At 42.1% G+C, this 24,224-nt stretch overlaps 4 protein-coding genes across 10 annotated transcripts in view; all 4 read right to left on the bottom strand.

Moving 5' to 3' along the window:
• Positions 1 to 10,566, bottom strand: part of LOC118208811 (odorant receptor 131-2-like) — a 41,033-nt gene extending 30,467 nt beyond the window's left edge. Inside the window, exon 1 of the mRNA XM_035383714.1 lies at positions 10,188 to 10,566. The gene's annotated coding sequence lies outside the window, so the exon portion shown is untranslated. The remainder of the gene's footprint in view (positions 1 to 10,187) is intronic.
• On the bottom strand, positions 355 to 2,315 carry LOC118208808 (odorant receptor 131-2-like). Its single transcript, XM_035383705.1, has 2 exons — positions 2,287 to 2,315; positions 355 to 1,936 (listed from the first exon to the last, which is right to left on the bottom strand). The coding sequence occupies exon 2, from the start codon at positions 1,923 to 1,925 to the stop codon at positions 984 to 986; it is 942 nt and encodes a 313-aa protein (XP_035239596.1). The 5' UTR covers positions 1,926 to 1,936; positions 2,287 to 2,315; the 3' UTR covers positions 355 to 983.
• LOC118208813 (odorant receptor 131-2-like) lies at positions 6,940 to 15,942 on the bottom strand. Its single transcript, XM_035383716.1, has 2 exons — positions 15,860 to 15,942; positions 6,940 to 8,820 (listed from the first exon to the last, which is right to left on the bottom strand). Exon 2 carries the CDS (start codon positions 8,807 to 8,809, stop codon positions 7,892 to 7,894), a length of 918 nt encoding a protein of 305 aa, XP_035239607.1. The 5' UTR covers positions 8,810 to 8,820; positions 15,860 to 15,942; the 3' UTR covers positions 6,940 to 7,891.
• On the bottom strand, positions 14,435 to 24,099 carry LOC118208810 (odorant receptor 131-2-like). Of its 7 annotated transcripts, XM_035383712.1 has the most exons (3): positions 23,656 to 23,720; positions 22,122 to 22,136; positions 14,435 to 16,019 (listed from the first exon to the last, which is right to left on the bottom strand). In XM_035383712.1, exon 3 carries the CDS (start codon positions 15,996 to 15,998, stop codon positions 15,063 to 15,065), a length of 936 nt encoding a protein of 311 aa, XP_035239603.1. In that variant the 5' UTR covers positions 15,999 to 16,019; positions 22,122 to 22,136; positions 23,656 to 23,720; the 3' UTR covers positions 14,435 to 15,062. The 7 variants fall into 7 exon arrangements, with proteins under 7 accessions (XP_035239603.1, XP_035239604.1, XP_035239599.1 ...); XM_035383713.1 differs by lacking the exons at positions 22,122 to 22,136; positions 23,656 to 23,720 and adding an exon at positions 24,074 to 24,099; XM_035383708.1 differs by lacking the exon at positions 22,122 to 22,136 and having other exon boundaries at positions 23,656 to 23,740.
• Between the last annotated feature and the right edge of the window lie 125 nt (positions 24,100 to 24,224).

The following is a 24,224-nucleotide window of genomic DNA, read 5'->3' on the forward strand; positions in this document are numbered from 1 at the left end:
CAGATTCCTCCCTGGGTTTTCAATGCCTCATTCATCTAAATTTGTAGCAGCAGAGGTCAGAGGTCAGTGTAGAGGCACAGACACAGTGTTGGGTCTCCGCATCGGAAGGCCCAGGGCCTGGGAGGCCTGTGATGCCTGGGAACCCAGTGAGGCAGCAGCCAGGGGAGAGGAGGGGCTTTTGGGCTCAGACCTCCAATAGAGGAGGAAGGTAACCGAACACAAGTACATTTCAATAACATGGAATGTCTTATATAACTTTTTTTTTCACTAGAAATCTATTTAACCAAAACTACTCCATAAGTGACACATTTTTCCACAACATAAAATAAAATAAAACATTAGTCTTCACTGGGATAGGATCGTATTTATTAATGGGAACATGCTGACAAAATGGTCGCATCTGTTGCCACTGCATACATGTATTGTCACAATATCACTGCGTGCACTCTAGAAGTACACTAAAATAATTTGTTATTGTTAAAAAGTATTCAATTTTTTGATTGAAAAGGTACACACAAAACAAAAATATGCAAGATATTAAAATTCAGGTCCTTTCAAGTGAATACTTTAAAATACCCAGCATACACATGACAGTTTGTTGTTAAAAGTGTGAAGATACACTTGTATACCTCAACACTGAGCTGAATCAAAGCATTTACCTTACTGTCATCAGCAGATGGCACTATTACCTACAATCTGCTGCTGGAAACGAATTGTCTTGAAAGCCATTGCTAACGGGAATGAAAAAGGTCCCTACACACAGCCATGAGATGTCACTCAGTATGTCGCAAATGTGCTGGTTTATGATGTCGTGCTGGTGAGGAAACATGAAATGTGCATGATCAATGCCATTTTATTGTGCTTGGGCCAATGAAAGCTGTGATTCCTGACATGACTACAGTTAGTGTCCTGGCCAAAGTTTTGGTGAGACTAAATTTATACTGTATAAACTGACTAGAACTAGAAGATACAAAAAGCTTGTTCTAAGCTGCGATATTTCTCTGGAGAGGGGCCTTGCAGCTCATGTAATATTTCAGGGCAAGGAAAAACTTTTCATCCCTCAGGCCATAGATAATGGGACTCAGGGCCCTTGAGATAATGGTAAAAGAAATAAAATTGAAGAATCGGATGTGCACATACAAGCTTTGATTTTGCACCCCTATAAGATCCACTATGTAAGGGACCCACAGTTCAGCCATGCACAGAATGAGCTGCAGGCCGTGGAACAGGAGCGTGCGTCGCCCCTTTGACACAGACTGCTTATTCTCTCCAGAGGCAGCCTGAGCTGCCAGCATGATCTTGGTGTAGCAGAACAGCAAGATCACCATAATAATACCGAAGTCCACCTGATTAAATATGACATGCATGAGGCGGTGCCACTCAGTCACCAGCATGACCTGGTAATAGCATAGCGTGGGCGTGGCAAAGTAACCTGGCGGGGCCACTATAGTGAAGATAGTGAGATCTGTCATGACCCTGACGGAGCTGCATGCCCAGACGACAGCGATGGCAGCCATGGTCCTGCCGGTGGTGGAAATGCTGGCATGTCTAAGCGGCATGCAGATGGCCACGTAGCGCTCCAGGCACATAGCTGTGATGGTGTAGGGCGTGTTTTTGGAGGCAATCGCCAAGAGAATGCAGACCACGATGCAGCGACCGACAGGTACGAGCACTTGGAAGTGGATAAGGAGCACCACCAGGTCATTGAGCAGCAGGAGTACGGAGTCTCCCAGCAGGGTGTGAGCAAACAGGATGTAGCGTGCATCGCTCCGGAAAGCATGCTTACTGAAGAAGGTGAAAAGCATGAGCATGTCGACGCAGATGAAGAACCACACCAGCATTTGCCCTATGACCGTCCTCACCATCTTCGCATTGAGGTCGCTATCAAGTCGAAACAATTGTCCACCACTGCTGTTCTGATCCATGGCTCATACACCTGCAGTATACAGGAGAACATGGGAAACGGAGCAAATATTAATTGTGCCTAATACAGCACTTGCAATTTACAACAACTTACGGTAACGTTACAACAAAAGCCAATCACAGTGAACTGTAGTCAAAAAAAATCTAATCTACATAAGCTCTTATATAGAAAACCTACTCCCTACTTTTCCATTTTTGAAGTTTTTTTTATTTTTTTTCAAATTGTAAATTAAAGTCCATGCTGCATCTAAAGGTTGAAATGAATTGAAACTTCATCTTATGCCTGCATCATTTCTAATGAGCAAAATGCATTCAAAAAGGCCGTCGTGGAACAGCTATCATGTAAGTCTTGTTCCATATTACCTTGAATAGTTCTTGGCATCAGATCCTCAGCAAAATGACAAATCAGTCGGAGGCTTTTCGTTATATATAGAGGTGGGGCCTGATTCTCTTCCAGGAGGAACTGTTGAATATTACTGTATTGTTTACGAACGTCAACAGGCCCCTTGAGGTTGTTTGTTACACGGGACCCAATCAAGAAGTCTTGAAGTTCCAGCTATGCTGGTGTCCTAGAGATGAATTAGTTGTATATATGGTAAGGCAAATGCTTGGCAAATGATGCCCATGAAGGGGTATTGTTAAAAGCTTCCAGTTTTGTTTTTTGAAGGAAGGAACAGTTCCTATGGAGCTGCTATGATCTAACTTCAATAAACAATGTGTCCTTAATTGTGAAACTTCAGTTATTATTATTCTTTTCAGAAATGTTTGAAAACATATTAAATTTATATCTTCTTTCCAGCAATGTGTCTATTATCAAAGCACGGACCTTGTTCACTGGTACCTTTCATGTCAATGTCTGGCGTCCAGTCATGGAATCTTTTGAATTCCACAGCATACAGCAAAGGGCCAATGGAAATGATAGTTTCAGTTATGCTTTGCAAATATGTAACCAAGTCCAGTTTTCCATGTCGTAAGTATGAAGTCTTTGGATGCAGATCTCACACATAAATCAAATCCAAGTGAATTCATGTTGGTTCGCTCGCTAGCAATCTTGCTGACAGTCTGTCTAACATTAGATCACAAGCATTAGCTACATTGATTTTTATGGTTACCTCCATGGTTTAGTATGTGTGACTCAAATATTCCTGGGTATTTTTTGGACAGCATTCATTTTCTAGCTATGGTTTAGCTACTTGTGCGGATATTGGCTCAGATGACTTAAAGTTCAACTTTATTACAATCCCCAAACTGCCGAGACTTTGTTGTGCCGCATACTGAATTATCGTTAGCCATATTTAATAAATTGTGGTGGCAATGCCGGTCTCTCCATGGCTCAATTTTGTGAACCAGGTTTGAAATGTACTCTTGCAGGTTGATCTGTGTCCAGGGCACTCTGAAGGTAACACTGTATTATAGCTAGCTAGCAGACAACCATTGTTGCTCTGAATTTCTAAACATCCATGATTCACACATAATGGAATGCAGAGACAGCATGTGAAGAAATGCTGTGTGTTTAGTGATAAACAATGTTTACAGAGAATGCATTACGATGGATTAAAAAGCAAATTTGAATTCAGGGAAATTCTTGATATATCGTAATACGCAGATCATTATTATTATTATTATTATTATTATTATTATTATTATGTCACTCGCCAGCATGACACCCCTGGTAGGGAGATTCGGCAGTTCCTGAAATACCGTTGGTTGCTCCATGGAGAGAGAGAGAGAGAGAGAGCGCACCCACACAAACACGAAAGAAAATAAACAAACATCTTCACCATTTCTCTCTCACGGGTTCCGAGCAAAAACAATAAAATAAAACAACAAGCTAAAACAACGAAGACATAAGAAAATAAAACAGAGCGACCACTTTCCAGTGTGCCGCTCATAGCAGGCTCGATTTCCAGCAGAGCCGCTCCTCCTACTTTTCAGTGGAGGTTTAATTATTATTATTATTATTATTATTATTAACCAAGCTATTCTAAAAATCTGAACTAAACTAAAATCGAGAAATGGATTTACACTTTCCAATAGTCTCCATTGCTTTCAGTTCCTTGCAGGGCTCAGGCACAACCATCCGGTAGGCCGCAGTTCTGCAGCTGGGTCCTCCGGGCCTCTGGCTGGTGAAACTGGCCCAGTCCCAAACAGAGCCCTCTGGACTCGTGGATTACAGACTCGCAGACTGCAATGGCGTATTTCCGCGGACGGGTTAGTGCACGAGTGGACAATGGCACGAGGGTGAAATAGGACCCCCAATACGTGACACATTTCTGAGAGATGGAGACACAGCCTTACTCAAATTTATATGTCAAGAGAGGAAGAGGCGAGTCATGCTCTATGGAGGACCAAAACAAAATAAATTAATAAATAAATGACTAGGTTGATAAATACTGGCATTTTTGGTCCTCCATACATCCACCACCGGAATCACAGAACTATACAGGTATAAGCACTTTGATAAGTTCTTATATAGTTCTGTGACCTGAACTAGGCATGTAGGAACCGTAAATTTCCAGGGGGTGTGCTGACAAGTGTTTCCAAGAATTACTTTTACAAAACATCTTAAATAAGTGAATTCTAATGATTTTTGAAAGGAAAATGACATGAGAGGGGGGTGAATGAGAAGAGATGAAATAAGTTGTGTTCATTGCGTGTTCATGCACTGTCAGAAAATGACAGCATGAATAAGGCTGGGCCTAACAAGAGGGCAGATAGAGATAAGAGCCCTTGCGAAAAAAGCTGTTTTGACAATGGGACAGCCCTAAGCCCTCATGGACTTGACGGGAATGTTCCTTTGAGTGCACAAGTCCAGAGAACGGGATTCAGCCACTGAGGTACCGTGCCCACACTGGAGAGAACCATCAGCCTCTCCTCCTCCAGGAATGCGCACTGTCTGTTCAACAAAACCGGCTGCAGCTGGTCCTTAGTGAAGGAGGTGCAGCTGTCCCTCACTGCAGCACTCAGGGTGAAGCCACTCCGTACGCGGCACCACCAGGCGGCGACACCGCCTCCATTCATTTTGAACGAGAGGTGGTGGCACACCTCCGCAAGGCATGCTGGGATTGCAGGCAGCGTGGGGATGGGCTAGGCAGTGGCGGCGGCGGTGGCGGCGGCGGCGGCGGGGGCGGGGGGGGCGTTATAACTCCGCGTCAGGGTAACCAATCAGATTTGACCTAAAGATCCGTCAAGTAAATTCTAAATTGTCCCCCTTTTCAAATTTTAGTTCCACATTCTATAGTTCCACAATGGAGGACTCACTCATAATTTCTGTACAGTGTGTAAATACATTTTTGGTTTGATTGGATCTGAATGGATCTGCTTCATGAATACCCTATCTAACAGGGAGTAGGCCTACTATACATCTCCCCCACTAAACAGGAGGAATACCATAAAAGTATCTAGAAGCACAACCAAGCGAAGGTGGTGGAGGGTGAGCGCAATTCTGAGCAGTAGCCGTGAAGCATGGAGAAGCAGTGCAGGCAAGCAGCAGCACTGAGAGAGAGGCCTGACTGTTGGTTTAAAAAGGTGCTGCATTGGTGATGTGTGCCTGTGATTGGATGGGTAAGAGAAGAGTGCTCGTCTGTATGAAATTGGTTGATTAAGGAAATGTGTGAGTATGCGGTTACTGGGGCCCACCGATTGGTTGGCTCGCTGTAATTAGAGTTTTCCTGACAGAACTTGCTTTGCAAATTGCATGTGCATTGTTCATTTCTTTCTGAAATTTTAGGCCTTGACCTCATTGTTCGTAGCCCCGCTCTTGATATTTGCAAGCTGCAAATACATAAACCACCACATGATGAAACACAAATGAGGAGATTGCAACATAGCAACGTGTCGCTACAGCACATCATCAGCTGTGTCCATGCAGGGAGGGAGTTTTTGCCAGAAAGCTCTGGAGAGCCCCGACTCCCCACTCCCCACCGCAGTGAAAACACAGACATTAAATATTAACAGACAACTCCTGAGACACGTGCATAATTGCACCGTCGTGTTTGTTCTTTTGTTGAGAAAACAGAGAAAGGATTCTCTGTGGAGTTGTGTTTCATTGCACTGGGCCTGAGTACACCTGCAGACAATGTCAAGCTTCAATGAGGAGGAGAAAAAGATTTTGATTCAATATCAATTGTGACTTTTACAGTTTGCTGACAGTAGTTCTGTCTGTTTGGATCCAATGTAATGTATGTGTAGGGTCATATTAATGTTGGGCATACTGTAATTACTTTAGTTACTGAGGGTAGATTTCCATATACATTTTCTATGGGCTTCTACAGGGCAGTCTTTTATTTGAGACTTTGCTATTGAAATGAACTTCACCTTTTGTAAATTGTTTTTTTTTCATGTTGCCTTGTTTATCTAGTGAGCTTTGGCAGAGTGCATCTTTAGTTTTATGTAAACAAATTTATATATATATATATATATATATATATATATATATATGTAACTGTTCTATTGGACAATGGTCAAAGAGTGCTGTACGATGTGATAAGGGCAGAACACTAATATCTTATTGAACATTCTGGAACTGCTGGTGCTTGTATTATATGAGTAAGTAATGCAGGACCTCTGAAACTCACTGACATGCAGAGCTGGGGAATGACCTCTGAATGAAGACAAGCTCCCTGCAGATTCCTCCCTGGGTTTTCAATGCCTCATTCATCTAAATTTGTAGCAGCAGAGGTCAGAGGTCAGTGTAGAGGCACAGACACAGTGTTGGGTCTCCACATCGGAAGGCCCAGGGCCTGGGAGGCCTGTGATGCCTGGGAACCCAGTGAGGCAGCAGCCAGGGGAGAGCAGGGGCTTTTGGGCTCAGACCTCCAATAGAGGCATAAGGTAACGGAATAGAAGGGTATTTCAGTTACATGGAATGTCATTTATAACTTGTTTTTTCACTAGAAATCTATTTAATCAAGTTTAAAAACTACTCCATAAGTGACACATTTTCTACAATATGAAACACATTAGTCTTCACTGTAATAGCACTGTATTTATTAATGGGAACGTGCTGACAAAATGGTCAAATCTGTTGCCACTGCATACATGCATTGTCACAATATCACTGTGTGCACTCTAGAAGTACACTGAAATTATTTGTCATTATCAAAAAGTACTTCATTTTGGGATAAATTCATAATTTAATTGGGTGAAGTGTTACACACAAAACAAAAAAATATACAGGATATTCAAATTCAGGCAATTTCTTCATGTGATTATATTAAAATACTCAGCTTACGCATGTGTTGTCAGAATGACGTATATTTGCAAAGACACATGCTTATATCTCAATACTGGAGCGAATCGAACCATTTCCCCTTGCTATTGTCAGCAGATGGCACTATTTCCTACAGTCTAGTGCTGTCAACTGATTGTCTAAAAAGCAATTTCTTATGGGTAATAGTAAGTGCCCTACACAAAATGAACTTGGTCAATGCCATTTTATTGGGTTTGGGCCAGTGATAGCTGTAATTCCTGACATGGCTAGAGTAAAATATTTTTTTTAAAATTCAAAATAGAAAAATGTTAAGTAATATGTGTTTATATATACAACATTATGCCTCTTTCTCAGAAATGTGTGATTGTTTTTATTTTAATGTATTGAGATCACTTGATATGAAGCTTGGGCCACTACATCGCACCTTGTGCGCTGAATATCCTTCAAACGTCTGCTCTTTGGCATTGAAAAACAATAGTTAGTAGTTAGTAATTGTATCCTGCCTAATTTTCGTTCAGATGAAATTTCTACAATATCAAATGATAGCAAATAAAAGATGCAAAGGCTATAACACACTGCAACATAGGAAACATTTTATTTATTTCACCTCTTCATTAAAACCTGCAAACCTATCAAATTTTCCAGTTGTTGTTTAATCCTTCTTTTTTTGGATACCAATGCACACAGACGAGTTTCTTCCTGTGGCTTTCTCTGTTTCCCATTCATCCTAAGCTGCTAGCTTTCTGCAGACGCATGCTAGACCTTGCAGCTCATGTAATATTTTAGGGCAAGGCAAAACTTTTTATCCCTCAGGCCATAGATAAGGGGACTCAGGGCCCTTGAGATAATGGTAAAAGCAACAAAATTGAAGAATCGGATGGGCAGGTACAAGTGTGGACTTTGCTTCTGAACAGCAGCCAGTATATAGGGGGTCCACAGGTCGGCCATGCACAGAATGAGCTGCAGGCCGTGGAGCAGGAGTGTGCGTCGCCCCTTTGACACAGACTGCTTATTCTCTCCAGAGGCAGCCTGAGCTGCCAGCATGATCTTGGTGTAGCAGAACAGTATGATCACCATAATAATAACAAAGTCCATCTGATTAAATATGACATACATGAGGTTGTGCCACTCAGTCACCAGCATGACTTGATAATAGCATGAAGTGGGCATGGCAAAGTACCCAGGTGGGGCCAAGACAGTGAAGATAATGAGATCCATGATGAGTCTGACGGAGCTGAATGCCCAGATAATAGCGATGGCAGCCATGGTCCTGCCGGTGGTGGAAATGCTGGCGTGTCTAAGCGGCATGCAGATGGCCACGTAGCGCTCCAGGCACATAGCGGTGATGGTGTAGGGCGTGTTTTTAACGCCGATTCCCATGAGAACGCAGAGCACGATGCAGTAACTGACAGGTATGCGCACATTGAAGTAGCCGAACAGCACCACCAGGTCTGTGAGCAGCAGGAGTACAGAGTCCACCAGCAGGGTGTGAGCAAACAGGATGTAGCGTGCGGTGCCCCGGAAAGCCTGCTTACTGAAGAAGGTGAAGAGCATGAAGATGTCGATGTAAACAAAGAACCACACCAGCACTTGCACTATGGCCGTCCTCACCCTCAACACGCTGGGGTCGCTATCAATTATAATCAGGTTCCCACTGCTGCTGTTCTGATCCATGGCTCATACACCTGTAGGAAACAGGAGAAAACTGGGAAACGAAGCAAATTTTAATTGTGACTAATGCAGCACTTCTCACAGTAAACACTGCTCTTCAGTACTGATGTTCTGACACAGAGAGAAGAGAAACCATTTTAGGGAAATAATCACATTCAGAACATTAATATCCATAATTCTTTTACTTAAAGAATTAAATTGTGTTGACCGTTCTCCCTGAAATATTATTTAAAGCAAAGATCTGTATAAATGATAAAACAGAACATATTTAAACATTTTATTTGCTCTTCAGTCCATGATAATGCACAATTAAGAATTAAACAGCATTAAGTAATAAGTCCCAATTTCCAATAGGTGCTTGTACTATAACACTAAATTCATTCTTTAATAGCCTCTGTAACAGTATGGGTCACATTACAAAAAAAAATAATTCACAGTGAACTATAGTAAAAAAAAAATTTTCTTTTTAAATCTATATAAGCTCTTTTATAGAAAGTCTTGTAGTGAAGTTCACAGAAGTCTGCCTCTTATCAGACCCCCAAAATGAAAACAGCCTGTTTTCTCTGCTGACAGGGAGTTAGCAGGTGTGACAAACAGACAGTGCTCAGTTGCTACACAGTTTCAGGGTCCTAACATAAATATAGACAGAACATATCAGAACATCTGCACCCCGTAGTCACTCGCCTATACAATAGTGCCAGAGCAAGATACTCAGTTGTACATACGCAGGCTACACACGCCGGAGGCACATCTGTTTCTACGACAGATAGCGATCCGTATGGATCCACACTACTGGAGGATCCCTTGCAGTCTCCTTCTATGCACAACGTTTAGCACAGAGGAAAGGTTAAAAAGCTATGTAGAGTAAATAACCCAGATAACATTAAATTAATCCCATTCCAGTAGCACCGGGTAAAGACTCCCTTCGCATCCCTTCGCCACTCAGATTCTTCTGCTGTTTCGTGTATCTGATAGGTTTCTTGCAGCCTACTCCCTATGTTTTATTTTTTTTTTTTCCAAATTGGAAATGAAAGTCCATGCTGCATCTAAAGGTCTCACCATGAGATTTCATAGTCATTCATGTATTTGCAACCACCAAATGCTTTCGATCAGCTCAGATAGTATATTTTATGCATAAAGGATATAAATCAAGTTGACTCGTTGAAGTGCAATTTCATGAAAGTATCAAAAATGGTTCACGAAAAGCATCCTAAATTAATATCAATGGTTATTGAATTGCATTACTTCCTAACTAGTTGTAAGTTCATCTCATACTTGCATGACTTTAAAACAGCACATTCATTGCTAATGGGCAAAATGCATTCAAAAATAATGTAGGTCTATTATGAATCGCTAGTAGGTCAATCTAGTTCCATATTACCTTGAATAATTCTTGACATCGGATCCTCAGCAAAATGACAAATGAGTCGAAAGCTTTTCGTTATATATAGAGGTGGGGCCTGATTCTCTTCCAGAAGGAACTGTTGAATATTACTGTATTGTTTACAAATGTCAGACGACAGGGCCCATTGAGGATGTTTGTTGCATGGGACCCAATCAAGCAGCCATCAAATTCCAGTAATGCTGGCATCCCGGAGTGCAATTATCTGTATATATGTTAAGGGATCAGGATTGCTTTACTTGGCAAATGTTGCCTTAGGAGAGGCAATGTTAAGCTCTTAAGGAACAGTTCATATGGAGCTGTTATTTCTACAATAGACCAGATTCATGAAACATTTGCTCCTTAAATATGACATATAATTCTATGTTGTTATTTTTTTCCTTCATAAATGTTTGAAAATGCATTGAATTTATATCTGCTTTCCTGGCATCTATCCCTTATCAAAGCACCAGCCACCATATTCACTTGTACATTTCATGTCAAAATCCGGCATCCAGTCATGGAATCTTTTTAATTCACAAGCTTCCAGCAAAAGACAAGTGGACGTGATATAATAATGACTTTTTCTTTGCAGATATATGACCGAATCCAGTTTTCCCCTGTCCCAGTATTACAGTTGTATGCAAAAGTTTGGGCACCCCTTGACAAATAACATATTTTGGTGATTTTTTAATTGAAAAGACACAGTCTCTCTAGGATATGGAAAAAACACTATATTTTCAGCAAACTTAATGCATAGTTACTTTTGTCATAAATTGAACAAAAATTAAAAAATCATTGTGGCATGTGCAAAAGTTTGGGCACCCTACATAGTCAGTACTTAGTAATACCCCCTCTGGTGGATGTCACAGCTTGTAAACGCTTTTTGTAGCCAGCTAAAAGTCTTACAATTCTTGTATATGGAATGTTCTCCCATTCTTCCTTGCAAAAGGCTTCTAGTTCTGCAATATTCTTGGGCTGTCTTGCATACACAGCTCTTTTTAAGATCTACCCACAGATTTTCAATTATGTTTAAGTCAGGGGACTGTGATGGCCATTCCAAAGCCTTCAGCTTGCGTCTCTTGAGGTAGTCCATGGTGGATTTCGAGGTATGTTTAGGATCATTATCCTGTTGTAGAAGCCATCCTCTTTTCAGCTTCAGCTTTTTTACAGATGGTGTGATGTTTGCTTCCAGAATTTGCTGGCATTTAGTGGAATCCATTCTTCCCTCCACCCATGCAATGTTTCCTGTGCCACTGGCTGCAACACAACCCCAAACATGATAGATCCACCCCCATGCTTAACAGTTGGCAAGGTGTTCTTTTCATGAAATGCTGCTGCTTTTTTTCTCCAAACATACCTTTGCTGATTGTGGCCAGAGTTCTATTTTAACTTCATCAGTCCACAGCACTTGTTTCCAAAACGCATCAGGCTTCTGTAGATGTTCCGTTGCATACTTCTGACGTTGGATTTTATGATGAGGACGCAGGTAAGGTTTTCTTCTACTGACTCTTCCATGAAGGTCTTGTTTGTGCAAGCATCGCTGCACAGTGGAACGGTACAACACCACTCCTAAGTCTGCTAAATCTTCCTGCAGGTTTTTTGCAGTCAAATGGGGGTTTTGATTTGCCTTTCTGACCAGCATACTAGCAGTTCTCTCCCGAGAGGTTTCTTGGTCTTCCAGATCTCATCTTGACCTCCACAGTTCCCCCAAACTGCCATCTCATACTATCTGCCATTGATGATGTTTTAATATCATTGTGGCAGGGCGTGGTTTGTGGGAGAGGTTTGAGGCAGTCTGAGGATCACGCCTACTGGTTAAGTGCGCACACACACCTGGAGTGTGTCAGTAATTAATCCAGGTATTTAAAGTGTGCTTTCTTCCCAGTAGGGGTCTATGACCGAGGAAAACACGAGCCGAGAGAGACAAACGTGCCAGCACGAGAAAAGGCTGGAAAGTGTCGTAGTTTCGTTATTTTGTCTTTGTTATTTTAGTTGTATATTTTTATTATTTTTACCCCGATCCCGTGAGGGTGAAGGGCGAAGCTGTTTTGTTGTTTTGTATTATACTGGATTCTCTCTCTCTCTCTCTCTCTGAAGTATGTAAATAAAGACCGGAATATTTCCAGATTCATGTATCTCCCTGTGTCTGTTCAGAAAGGGGTGTGTCGCGGTGTGTGACATTAGGTGCCAAAACCTGGGACAGAAGAGCCTCCGACAATGGAAACCTCTCCGCTGGTTCAAATGGTGAAGCAGCTGGCCCAGATGCAGGAGAACCAACACCAGGCTCTCCGCAGTCTGCAGGAACAACAGCGGCAGGCTATACAAGCTAGGTCTGCATCACATGGTTGCGGATCGAGCCATCCTGACGGAGCTGCTGAGGGAAAGAACAATCCGTTCCACCCCAACCCCCACCCTCCTGGCCAACGTGAAGTTACAGAAGATGGTCCCGCAGGACGACCCGGAGGCGTTTATTGAGTTGTTCGAAAGGACATCCATGGCATGCAACCGGTCAGTGGAGGAGCGGGCACTGCCCCTCCTACCCTTGCTTCCGGGGGAGGCGCAATTAGCGGCTCGCAACCTCCCGGCCAGTGCCCTGGTCGATTACTGTACCCTCCGGGCAACCATCTGGGAAAGGGTGGGACTGAAGCCCGAGGGCCACTGGAGGAAGATGCGAGAGTTGGCATTTTCCTCGACCGGTCGGCCCTTTGCTTACGCCCAGCAGCACCTCGACTCCTGCCGTCGCTGGCTGCAGCCAGAGTGCCGCACACCTGAGGGAATTTTGGAGCAGGTGGCACTGGAGCATTTTATCAGGGGACTCCCAAAACGGACTTCGGACTGGCTCCGATGTCACTTACTTGCCCCCTTGGGTGCGGCAGTTGAACTGGCGGGGAACCATCTGTCCGTCGCAGAGGACACAGGGACAAAAATCACAGAATCCATTCCCCTTCTTTCTCCTCCTCCCCCTTGCTACCTGTATTGTTCCTCTCTCTTCTCTTCCCGTTACCCTCTCCTCCCCAAGGTCCCGTTTCCTTAAACCCCCACCTCCGTCCACCCGTTCCCCAACCTCAAATCGTAAAGTATTTTCCTTCCCCGGTCATGGGTCAGACGAGTGCGCCAGAAAGGCCGAGGCAGGGCTGTTGGCGCTGCAGGCATAAGGGGGCATGTCTGAAAGGATTCCCCATAATGCACGTGAACATCGTGAACCAGACGCCGCACGCCACCCAGCCTTCCCCTGCTCCAGCAGAGACGTATCTCATACCTGTAAGTATGAAAGGGGATACAGTCCAGGCTTTGTTGGACTCAGGTTTTTCTCGTACCCTCGTGCACCAATGTCTGGTTCCACCAGAGGCAATCGATAGACTCACGGAGGTGGGCATAAGGTGTGTGCGCAGGGATATACATTACTATCCAACCGCTCAGATTGAGTTTTCAATTTGGGGAGAAAAACATGGTATAGTGGCTGGGGTTAGTCCCCGCACCCCCCTCTAGCTTATTCTGGGACACGATTGGCCGGGGTTCAAAGAAATGGCAAGAGCAAAATTGGCAGAAGGGGCCCAACAAGGGGGGTGTGTTCATTGCCCTTTTGCTGCAGCTGGGGAGGAGCTGGTCACAAATGACAGAGATTCAGGGAGGGGCCATCTGGTGGGCAAAACCTGGAGCTTGGTGAGGCAGAAATGTCTGACATGGAGCCGGGGGCAGCTGCTAGTGGACCTCCCTTGCTCTCCCATGTGACTGACTTCTCCCTCGAACAATCTCAGGATGAAACGCTGAGTCGAGTAGTTGACCAAGTGATTAAAATAGATGGTAGGCTTCTCGGCCAGCAGAGGGCAGTGACATACCCCTATTTCTGTATAATTAAAGAGAAATTATATTGGGTATGTCGGGACCCATATACTCTGGAGGAAAATGCACAGCCTTTAGTACCAAAAATCCGCCAGAACATGGTTTTTCAGGCGGCTCATAACAATCTGATGGCAGGTCACCTGGGGCAGGATAAAACACTCAATCATATAATTCGATTTTATTGGCCGGGCATGTGGGGTGACGTCTGTCATTATAGCCCAGGTGGGCAGTTACTTTGTATAAATAAAGGTAGGCACTTCTCACCCACTGGATGGGAAGTTTCCACCCGTTAAAATGCAGTCACATCATTTCCAGTGATTTTTGTTTCAGCTGCTCTTCAAAGCATTTAATAATTCAGCCAAAAAAGGTTTTCTTTGAATGTATACATGTTTATTCTTTGTAGTTTTAATGCTGCTTCTATCATATTTCAGAGAAAAAAAGCACACTTTTTCATTTTGAAATAGTTATTCTAGTTAGGGAATAATATTCTTCATCAGTGTAATTTAATTTTGTTAAATATGTGTGGAACTCCATACTACAAATGAATACTATGGCACAAACCAAAATATTTTGAGATGACATTTTATTCTCTTCCTCCATGAATAAAAATCCCACTGACAAAGCTAATTTTCCTACACATTTTTGCTCCTTATTTCACTGGAATATTGCACTAATTAGAACTGTAATAAAGTTAATTTAATTTGAATTTATTTTATTCTTAATGTTACTAAATTTAAATAATTTAACCAGTACATTTGCTGCAGATTATTTGCAGTTTTTAAATAAAGATTTTCACCAGTGCTCTGTAATATGTTTTACTGAAAAATGGTCGAGGATCTTCAGAAGTGTTTAAATTTCACTGGTGTCTAAGGAGTTGAAGTATTTCAAGTGCATATTTGACCCAGATGGATTCACAATTACAAAAGAGACAAGTGCAAAAGAGACCTTGCAGACTTGAGTAGTGCTGCAGTTAGGTTGAGATTCTCAGCATTCATTATTCAGCTATACTGATTCATCTCGGAAGAGTCTTCAGGTTGCAATATTATGATTAAACCTGCAGGTGGTATAATACATTAGAGCAAGGAAAAACTTTTTATCCCTGAGACCATATATTATTGAACTCAGAGCCTTGGACGTAATACCCAAGGCCACATAATTGAAGTATCGGATAATCAAGTACAGCTCTAAATTGCACTCCAGCGCTACGCTCTCAGTGTAGGGGCTCAACCTATCAATCAGGCACAGAAACAGCTGCAGGCCGTGGAGCAGGAGCGTGCGTCTCCCCTTTGATGCAGACTGCTTATTTTCTCCAGAGGCAGTTCGAGCAGCCAGCGTGATTTTAACAAAGCAAAACAGAACAATAATTACAATCAGAACTAAGTCCACTTGATACCGAACAGTTCGCATGAAGCGATGCCACTCAGTCAGAATCATGATCTCATAGTGGCACAAGGTCGGCGTGGCAAAGTAGCCTGGCGGAGATATGACAATCAGGATAAAGAGGTCCAGAAAAGGGGTGAGGGAGCTGTAGGCTGAGATGATGGTGATGGCAGCCAGTGTCCTGCCAGTGGTGGCGATGTCAGCATGCCTCAGAGGCATGCAGATGGCCACATAGCGCTCTAAGCACATAGCAGTGATGGTCACTGGTGTGCAGCTGCTAACGATCTCCAAGATAACGCAGAGCAGAACGCAGGAACCCACAGGAAATAGCAGATAGTTATAGTTAAGCAACACAATCAGTACTGAGAGCAGCAGGTAGACAGAGTCCACCAGCAGGGTGTGAGCAAACAGGATGTAGCGTGCATTGCCCCGGAAAGCCTGCTTACTGAAGAAGGTGAAGAGCATGAAGATGTCGATGTAAATAAAGAACCACACCAGCACTTGCACTATGGCCATCCTCGTCCTCACCAACACGGGGTCGTTGGTAATTAATTGCAGCTCCTCACTGCTGCTGTTCTGATCCATGGATCATACACCTGCAGGATACTGGAGAAAAGTGAATACTGGAGAAAAATATTACAAAGGATGACATTAAAGGTGGCATATCTTTTCACAGTATTTTCATGATAATCTATATCTATATTTTAATGCCATACATAATCCCAAAATACTGTTAACACCTGTTGAATTTTCACAACTTGTACCATTCTAATAAACCATTAGAAAGCATTATTAAAATTCTAAATAAATATTTTTAAGGCAATCAAATCCATATCCTGAATTGCTGTCAAATGAGCTATAAAATAATATTCATTTTTTCTCTAAAAGTATTAAAATATTAAGAGTCTAATTACAGTTTACTACCACTTCTAAACTTTATTTCTGTGCACAGTACAATATGAATTAAGCAATATATACATAAATCGTGCATGGTCTATTTACCTTGACCCTTTTAATCTAGCATTGTTACCCTCAGTGAAATTGCAACTGCTGAAAGCAGGTTTTATAGTGTGGTGAGCACGTTTTCTGTCCAATGACTTTAGAGGGAGTTGTTTTGAATATTGCCATGCTGCTGACACACCCAACAACCAGGCGCTATTGAGGTTCCACACTCAGGTGTAATTGTATGATGTCAACATATCATCCCATTGCAGGACATTTTCCATTTACGACTGTCGACTACGACTGTAATATAATTTGTTCAGTATATGGCAATGGATTAGTGCTCCTTTAATGCAACTATTTGGCAGGTGTTATCAGTGCAAGGAGACATAAATTGTAATACACCCTGTTTGTTTGCTAAATCTTTTGTTAATTGTTTGTATATGGGAAAGTACAATCACAACAAACAATAAGCCTGTACCCACAAATATCCAGCAAGTAAGCCAAATAAAGGTTCATTTGACTGAACAAATTCAATTGAGAAATCCTAAAAATATAGGTGCAGCAAATTTAAGTAAAATTTTAGGTTAATCCAATGAAGAATTTTTTCAGTGTGTGAGATTACTATAAACTATTAATCACAAAAAGCTTTTTTGTGGTTTAAAGGGGAATTGCACTTTATAACACTTCTGCTTCTCATGACTGATATTGTCCTTCTAATGAATGTGTCGCCCTTCATTTTTCGATTAGTTATTTCATTATGTTAATATTTTACGCTGTTTTGTTGTTTTCCTTTACAAATGCAGGAAGTAGACCCAGGCAGTTTAGTGTCAACTCGAGGATGCATATCATTGCGCGACTTCTGATGTGGGCGTACCTGCAGACAACAACATTAGGTTGGTTGTTGAAATAGTGTTGTATGACTACTAGCTAGCGACACCGAAAATGTCTGAGGATGAAGGAGATTTTGTTTTTGATCATGGGATTGTTGTGCCCTATCGATTCGAGCCGGAATACACAGAAGCAGAGCTGGCTAATTTGCAGGCTGATTATGCGAGAGCGAGTCAGGAGCGGGCCGAGATTGAGGAGCCATAGGCTATTCCCAGGACAAACGGCAACTGGTGGTAGACATCCTATGTATCACAGACAGACGCGATAGTGTTAGCCAGCCCGCACAGTACCCACCTCGAGCGGTTCGACCAACGATGGGAAAATGGTGGGTACAGCTCCAGGCTTCAGACGGTCGCCTTGGTAGTCGGTGCCTTCAAAGTGGTTGCTGCATGCCCTTAGTCCTTGTTTGCGAACTTCTTCGGCTGTTATTCTGGGGTGTCATGCTGGGGTGATTAAATCCAGCCATGTCTGGCACAAAGTTGTATCTCGTGGAAAACTATGACAGTGTGCTTTCAAGTCAAGTTTAACAGGGGCATTATAACAACCGGGTACAATGCACCTCATTATTACACCGATATCGCATCAAACAAAAGCTAGCAGACGTTAGTTTGTTCGATTTCAACGCTAACGTTAACGGAATGTTTTGCTTCGCTTCTTTTCGATTTTGTCGCGAAACGAAATCGATGAAGAAAAAAACAGAAACCATACTACTATGTGGACTTGCGCTAAAAAAAATTAAAATAGGTCTTTGTTTCTAACGTTAGACATTTAAAATGAAATAACGAATCAAAAAATGAAGGGCGACACATTCATTAGAAGGACAATATCAGTCATGAGAAGCAGAACTGTTATAAAGTGCAGTACCCCTTTAATTTCCTTCGTTTTTACACCAAGAGGTTTAATTAATACTTTGTGTTCTTATGCATTTAAACGTCATTGGAAATTACCATATGAAATTCAGCACCACCATAAAAGTGTTAGATCAAATGGTAGTGCATCCAATGTTTAAACCATATTTTCTGTAGCACATCACTAGATGTGTGCATTGAGTGCATTGACTATAGAACCATAGGTGTGAGAAATATCCTACCCAAACACACTGTGCCTATAAGCCTGCATTCAAAACCATGTGGTAGTCACCACTTAACAGCCTCCAACCCACCATGTTACTTTCCTCAAATCAACAAAGTGAAAGTATTGGAGTGGTCATCATAAAGCCCTGGCCTGAATCCCATAGAAAATTTGTGGACTGAACTGAAAAAGCGTAAACTTTTGACCCACTGAAAATCTGATATAGTGAATTAAAGCTGAAACAAATCTGTCTCTAATTGATTGTTTTAAAATGACATGTATGGTAACATGTTGTGAGGGAGGGGAAGTGTGAAGACCAGACGCGACCAAACAGGGGATCTATAAGTTACCAAAGGGCACTCCAGTAACCACTGAGTCTCGTGAGAGACGAAATAAGAAGGGGGTGCTATACTCCTAAAGGACGTATCCCAAATAATGAATAATAAACCCCTAAACGGGTAACTGAGGAAGAAGGAGTATATAAAGAAAATAAAGGAACAGGGAAATGAGAAATGAAGAATAAACGACTTCGAACCGAAGCTGAGAAAAAGAAAATGACTTTTCAAAAACAAACAGAAGACGTTCTGAGGCCAACTAAAACCAGGGGGAAAACTGGTTAGTAAGAGGCAGAAAGGTTTGTGCCCCGAAGGTGACACAATAACCCCTTAAAACCACCAACCTCAGAATGTGGACAAATACTGTCCTAATACCTTTTTCCACAAAAAAACCTGAAGTCTGAATTCTTTTACATTCCTTGGTTCCTAAAATCCTTACACCTTGCTCAGAGACGCGACAGGGAACTGGCTAGAGCAAAACACGTTACACTCAAGCACCGTTCCACTGCCTACTGACGCTTTAAATACCCAGCCACAGGTGTGGCTGGTAATCAGCGGAAGATGTGAGCAACCAACAGGTGAAACAGATCAGAGGTAATCCTGCAGGAATGCAAGGAATGTTAGAGCAGGAACAATCATCCCACAGGAACCAAAAATAACGATTAGCCGAGTGGCTAATCTGCAAGCTCGAAACTAATCGTCCCCACACACCAAAATAACGATTAGCCAAGTGGCTAATCGAAATGCTAACCACTGAGCCGGTGCAGGCACGGAAAAATGATCTACCCTGCACAGAAACCGTGACACATGTAATGTGCACACACATTTCCCCAAGTTGTAAAAACCCTCCTGCTGTCACCCCGCAGCATGGAGGGATCCTTGGGCAAAACCATGGGGTTCCCTCACCACTCTAGGAGACAGTAAAAAGGAGAAACCTGCCTGCAGCGGTTTATGTTGAGGCCCAGGCGCAGGCAAAAAAGTCTGGCCCATCTTAGATGCCCTGCAGCTTCACACCGCTGCAGAGAGGGAGCCTCTGGTCCCCTTCTCCTTGAACTATGTGCCCAAAGTCCAGTTCCCACAGACTCTCAGCCCTGACTCCAACTCAGAAGACTGTGTGGCACACAAGGACCCGGGCAAAAGAAGTATGTACTCAAGGGCCTCCCACAGTACCAGACTAAAAAAGGGAAAATCCCTGGAGGTGGATGTGGGAAGTGTAATAGCTCCCACTTGCCATGTTCATCATGGTCAATTGGGAGTGATTGACAGTAGGTGCCCCCTTTCCAGGGGCTAAGGGCCACCTTTCCTCAGCTGTTTCTCATGGAGGTAAAACCGGCAGCACTTCCAATCACCACCTTTGGATTACCCACAGGAACTACGTCCATCAAGTTGTTTTATTTCCACCTGGATGTTGTGTCGAGGTGTCAGTCTAAAGGTGTAACTCTGTCTTTTGTTCCTGTTTGAAAAAGGTTGTCGAACAGTACGTTCGTTAGGAAGTTCTCTGCTATGTGCTTGTTGTGAGGGTGTGCTTATGGGTGATCGTTAGAGTCTACGTCTGGAATACTCCTCTGACGAGTGATGACAGTGTCCGAAGGTCATTTTTGTGAGCCGAACGCTCGGTGATGGGACACTGATGAAGCACATCTATCCCCCCCGAGAAGCAGATCTAGACTGCACAGTTGAACCGACTGCACAGTTGATCCAACCGGATTACAGGCTAGACGGTCAAGAATCCAACAGGGTAATGGAGTTTTAGAAAGGGACTGTGGCAAAGATGCTATGCTGCACATGCACATCATGCTTGTGGCTCCCCCAAGCGAGAGACCGGCTCTAAAAGACTGCCTGTTGAGAGATGTCTCCACTATACAGCTGGACTCTGTTCCAAAAGATGAACGATGGTTTCAGGACAGTAATCAAAGTTGGACATTGATTGGAAGAATTGAAGCACTTTGTAAATGTCAATGTCTTGTCTGTGTCATGTCTGGTAATCCACTTCCCTTGTCTTTCTAACTTTTCTGTAAGCTTCCTCTTAGATACATGTTTGTGTGAAGGATTTATCACCTACAGGGGTGGTAATTAACACTTCACAGAGAGGAATATCATACACGTAATTCACTATTTGCCCATTCTCGGCCATGGGAAGCTTCATAGTGCTCAGACAGCATAGCCTGGAGATAAGGCAGAGCAGGAACTGGGGGTAACCATCTGAAGTGTGAATGTGTGTGTGCGTCATAGGGGGTGTGTCCATGCCCCTGCACCCTCCTCTTTTTAACTACGTAAAATATGCAGCTTTATTTGAGTTAGGTCAGTTAGTTGGGCAGTTAGGAAACTTAGAAGGAAGAAGTTTGTAACAGTTGGAAGTGGGCACCTGAGTCCTGAATCTAAGCCTGCCGTTCTACATTTCATCTCTGGTTCTTTTTGACTATTCTGCTGTCTTTTGTTTTCTGCATTTCGGATTACTTTGGGACAAAAGCTGCGGTTTGTCATCTTCTCTCATCCATTTCTTGTGTGACTGTAACTGTAATGTCTGTAACCTCTGTTAATTGTTTTAAAGTAGTTGAACCTCGTCTTTAGATTAGACATAAATACTTGTATCTTAATAAATTTCTTAATTTTCACCTGGTTGTGAGTTGTACATTTTTAATAAAGGTTGATCCAAACAGTTTACTCTGCCTATCAACGAATTCGGTGATTTGATTGATAATTCATATCTTTGATATTAATAAGCAAATTAAATCTAATAAATATATTTACATGTTGGGTAAGTGAGGTGTTTTAACAGTTGATGCACTTTTGTTCGGTGTTCAGAGTGCTGGACGTCAAACGAGGGTGTTAACGGTTAAAACTGTTGGGTTCGGGAAATTAAACATATTTCAATTAATCCTCACCTTCATGACAATATGGTCGCTCACATTAAAAGAAATGGTTAGCTAGCTACGTGGTTTGAAACATTGAGAGGTGTAATTTCAAAGGGAGGCATCATCTTCAAGGAGGGAAAGTGGTCATCTGGTCATCACAGGCATAAGTTATGCCAATGTCTAGCAGCTGCTAGCCTAGCTATAATTTTCAGTCATTTGTGTCATATTCTGAATGATTCTGTATCAATTTAATGCGAGGAGTCGTATCATGGACTTAAGTTATTTTACAGCTTTGTGATGACTGGGACTAATTAGCTAACATTGTAGCAAATGTTACAACAAACTAAACTTAACCCAGCTAGCTATGTTTACAAAGTTCCAGTAACAGCAAGACATGCAATAACTGAAGTATACACATCTATCCATCCATTCATCCATTATCTATACCCGCTTATCCTGAGCAGGGTAGCGGGGGTGCTGGAGCCTATCCCAGCGTGCATTGGGCGAGAGGCAGGAATACACCCTGGACAGGCCGCGAATCCATCGCAGGGCACACACACCATTCACTCACACACTCATACCTATGGGCAATTTGGAGTCTCCAATCGGCCTACCTGCATGTCTTTGGACTGTGGGAGGAAACCAGAGGCTGTGTCATTGTAATCTACCCTACACAACCATATTAGGTTAATATTTTCAAACCCAATAAATACACTGATACAAATACACAATATGCTTGGCTATATAATATGTTGCAACTATGATATTCGCCGGATAAAAACAGGTTTTATGAGCATATTAAATTTTTTTTTTTTTTTTTTAGCTATTTCATCACGGCAACCTCTATGTTCTGCCTATTTGTAGACAGTTGGGTGCCTCTTGTGGTTAACATTGGTATCATTTTAAATTAAAGTTAATTTTAAGCAATATGTGCTAACTAACAATTATGCTATTTTAATAGCCTACTTGTTGTTTTCAGAAACTGAGAACATTGCAGTTAGATGCATGGTAAAACACAACTAGACAATCGAGATTAGCAGCAGCAATACAATTGACTCAACAAGAAAACTAATTAATTCAACAAGTTGTCAGGCTGTCAGTATTTTCATTTGAATTTTTCTGATATATACACATAATCATTGGGAAAATTTTCCAATTATTGGCCCTCGAAAGAGGCATTGATGTCAAGCCTATGTTACAGGCACAAAATGATGCAGCACTTATTGTAATTTGTATTTTTGTCCTAATGTTGCTTCTCTTAAACAAAACAATCAAATAATGACTCATTAACTTATACAATAACCTGCAATTAGACATTCATAGCATCAAGTTCACTACTCTTTAGCTTACAGACAAGACAAAGGCAATATTCCATAGTGAAATATATGTATTGTTCATAACATATAGGCTATATTCAGTAACAGATAAACATTAATCTGATACACTCTGTACTCTTACTGCGTGACACCTAGCACTCTTTCTGTATGAAAACGAAACAATTCTAAGGGGCAAAGTATTTCATAGAATTATAAAGGCTATCACATTAGTCTCTTATTGTTAACATTATTCTGCATTAGTCTACTGAGGCTATCACATTAATCCACAGTTATTAATATTAATCTCCATTAGTCTACCGGGACAGGCTGATTCCATGTAACCGAATACGTAGCCATTCATTCATGGCGTCAATTACTCACTGTTGAGCATGTTACGAAATCCAGCAATGGACATAGCACGCGAGTCCCCCTAAGGTTGACCGTTAGCTAAGCTAGGCTAGCTGCTGTGATGTGCTCCAATAAACCAAGCTAGCGGTTAGCTAAGCTAGAACCAAATAAATGAATAGTAAATTATCTACAGCTAATGAAGCTAATCAGTGCCATAGTCTGCTAGTGCTAACAGTACATGCAGAGGTTTATTTCACATTCGCTGCACAGTGATATTAGGCTTACTGTATTTTGTCTTTGGTGAATGTAACGTGAACATGACTCGTTTCGTCAGCGATCGCCATTTTACTGTCGTTGCCAGCCAAACGTAGTGATGCTAATCTACGGTGAAACTCAGCATTTCCTTTCTTAATGATTACCGTTACTATTCACACAAGTGTACAATGTCATTACATTATTAGATTGTTATTTATGATCAACTTACCTGTGTAAAAGATACACAATAGAAAATATTATCAGAGCGTGCATTTCACCTGAGATGATCTGATCACACGCATCATACACTGACGAAGTTTCTAGAATCACGAAGCTACAAACGCGATGCTTCTGAAATACTGGGTTAATTGCGCCCTCTGTTGGCCAGGCGTAGGTAAACCATATTTTACCTTTAATAACGTACGACATTTCTAAACCTTGACAAGCATTTACTTAAAAAAATAAAATGGGGTGGGTGGGGGGGTTCTGTTGACAGTTGTGTTTACATTTTTATCTAAGTGTTTTGTTTACGGTTTTAACTAAGTGCCACACCTAATTATAAAAACCGGGGGTCAGTATGTGCATATGTGTTATTATTTTTCGTAAATAATGAAATAACGAAAAAAACTTGCGATTCGCTTACTTACCTGGTCCAGTGCTCTGTGGCAGGTAGGTACCTGTGTTGGGGGCTGGGGAGGGTGAAGAATCAGGTAACAGAGGTTCTCAATCAGCAATTGATCGTGTTCTACAGGAAGGGTAGGCTACTGAGAGGTAGAACATTTCTAGACCTGTTTTTTC

The sequence above is a fragment of the Anguilla anguilla genome, chromosome 12, assembly GCF_013347855.1.
Source record: "Anguilla anguilla isolate fAngAng1 chromosome 12, fAngAng1.pri, whole genome shotgun sequence".
Taxonomy (NCBI): domain Eukaryota; kingdom Metazoa; phylum Chordata; class Actinopteri; order Anguilliformes; family Anguillidae; genus Anguilla; species Anguilla anguilla.

What these genes read in the sequence shown, in the direction of transcription:
- LOC118208813 (XM_035383716.1), bottom strand. Translation starts at nt 8,809, where the DNA reads ATGGATCAGAACAGCAGCAGTGGGAACCTGATTATAATTGATAGCGAC.
- LOC118208808 (XM_035383705.1), bottom strand. Translation starts at nt 1,925, where the DNA reads ATGGATCAGAACAGCAGTGGTGGACAATTGTTTCGACTTGATAGCGAC.
- LOC118208810 (XM_035383713.1), bottom strand. Translation starts at nt 15,998, where the DNA reads ATGGATCAGAACAGCAGCAGTGAGGAGCTGCAATTAATTACCAACGAC.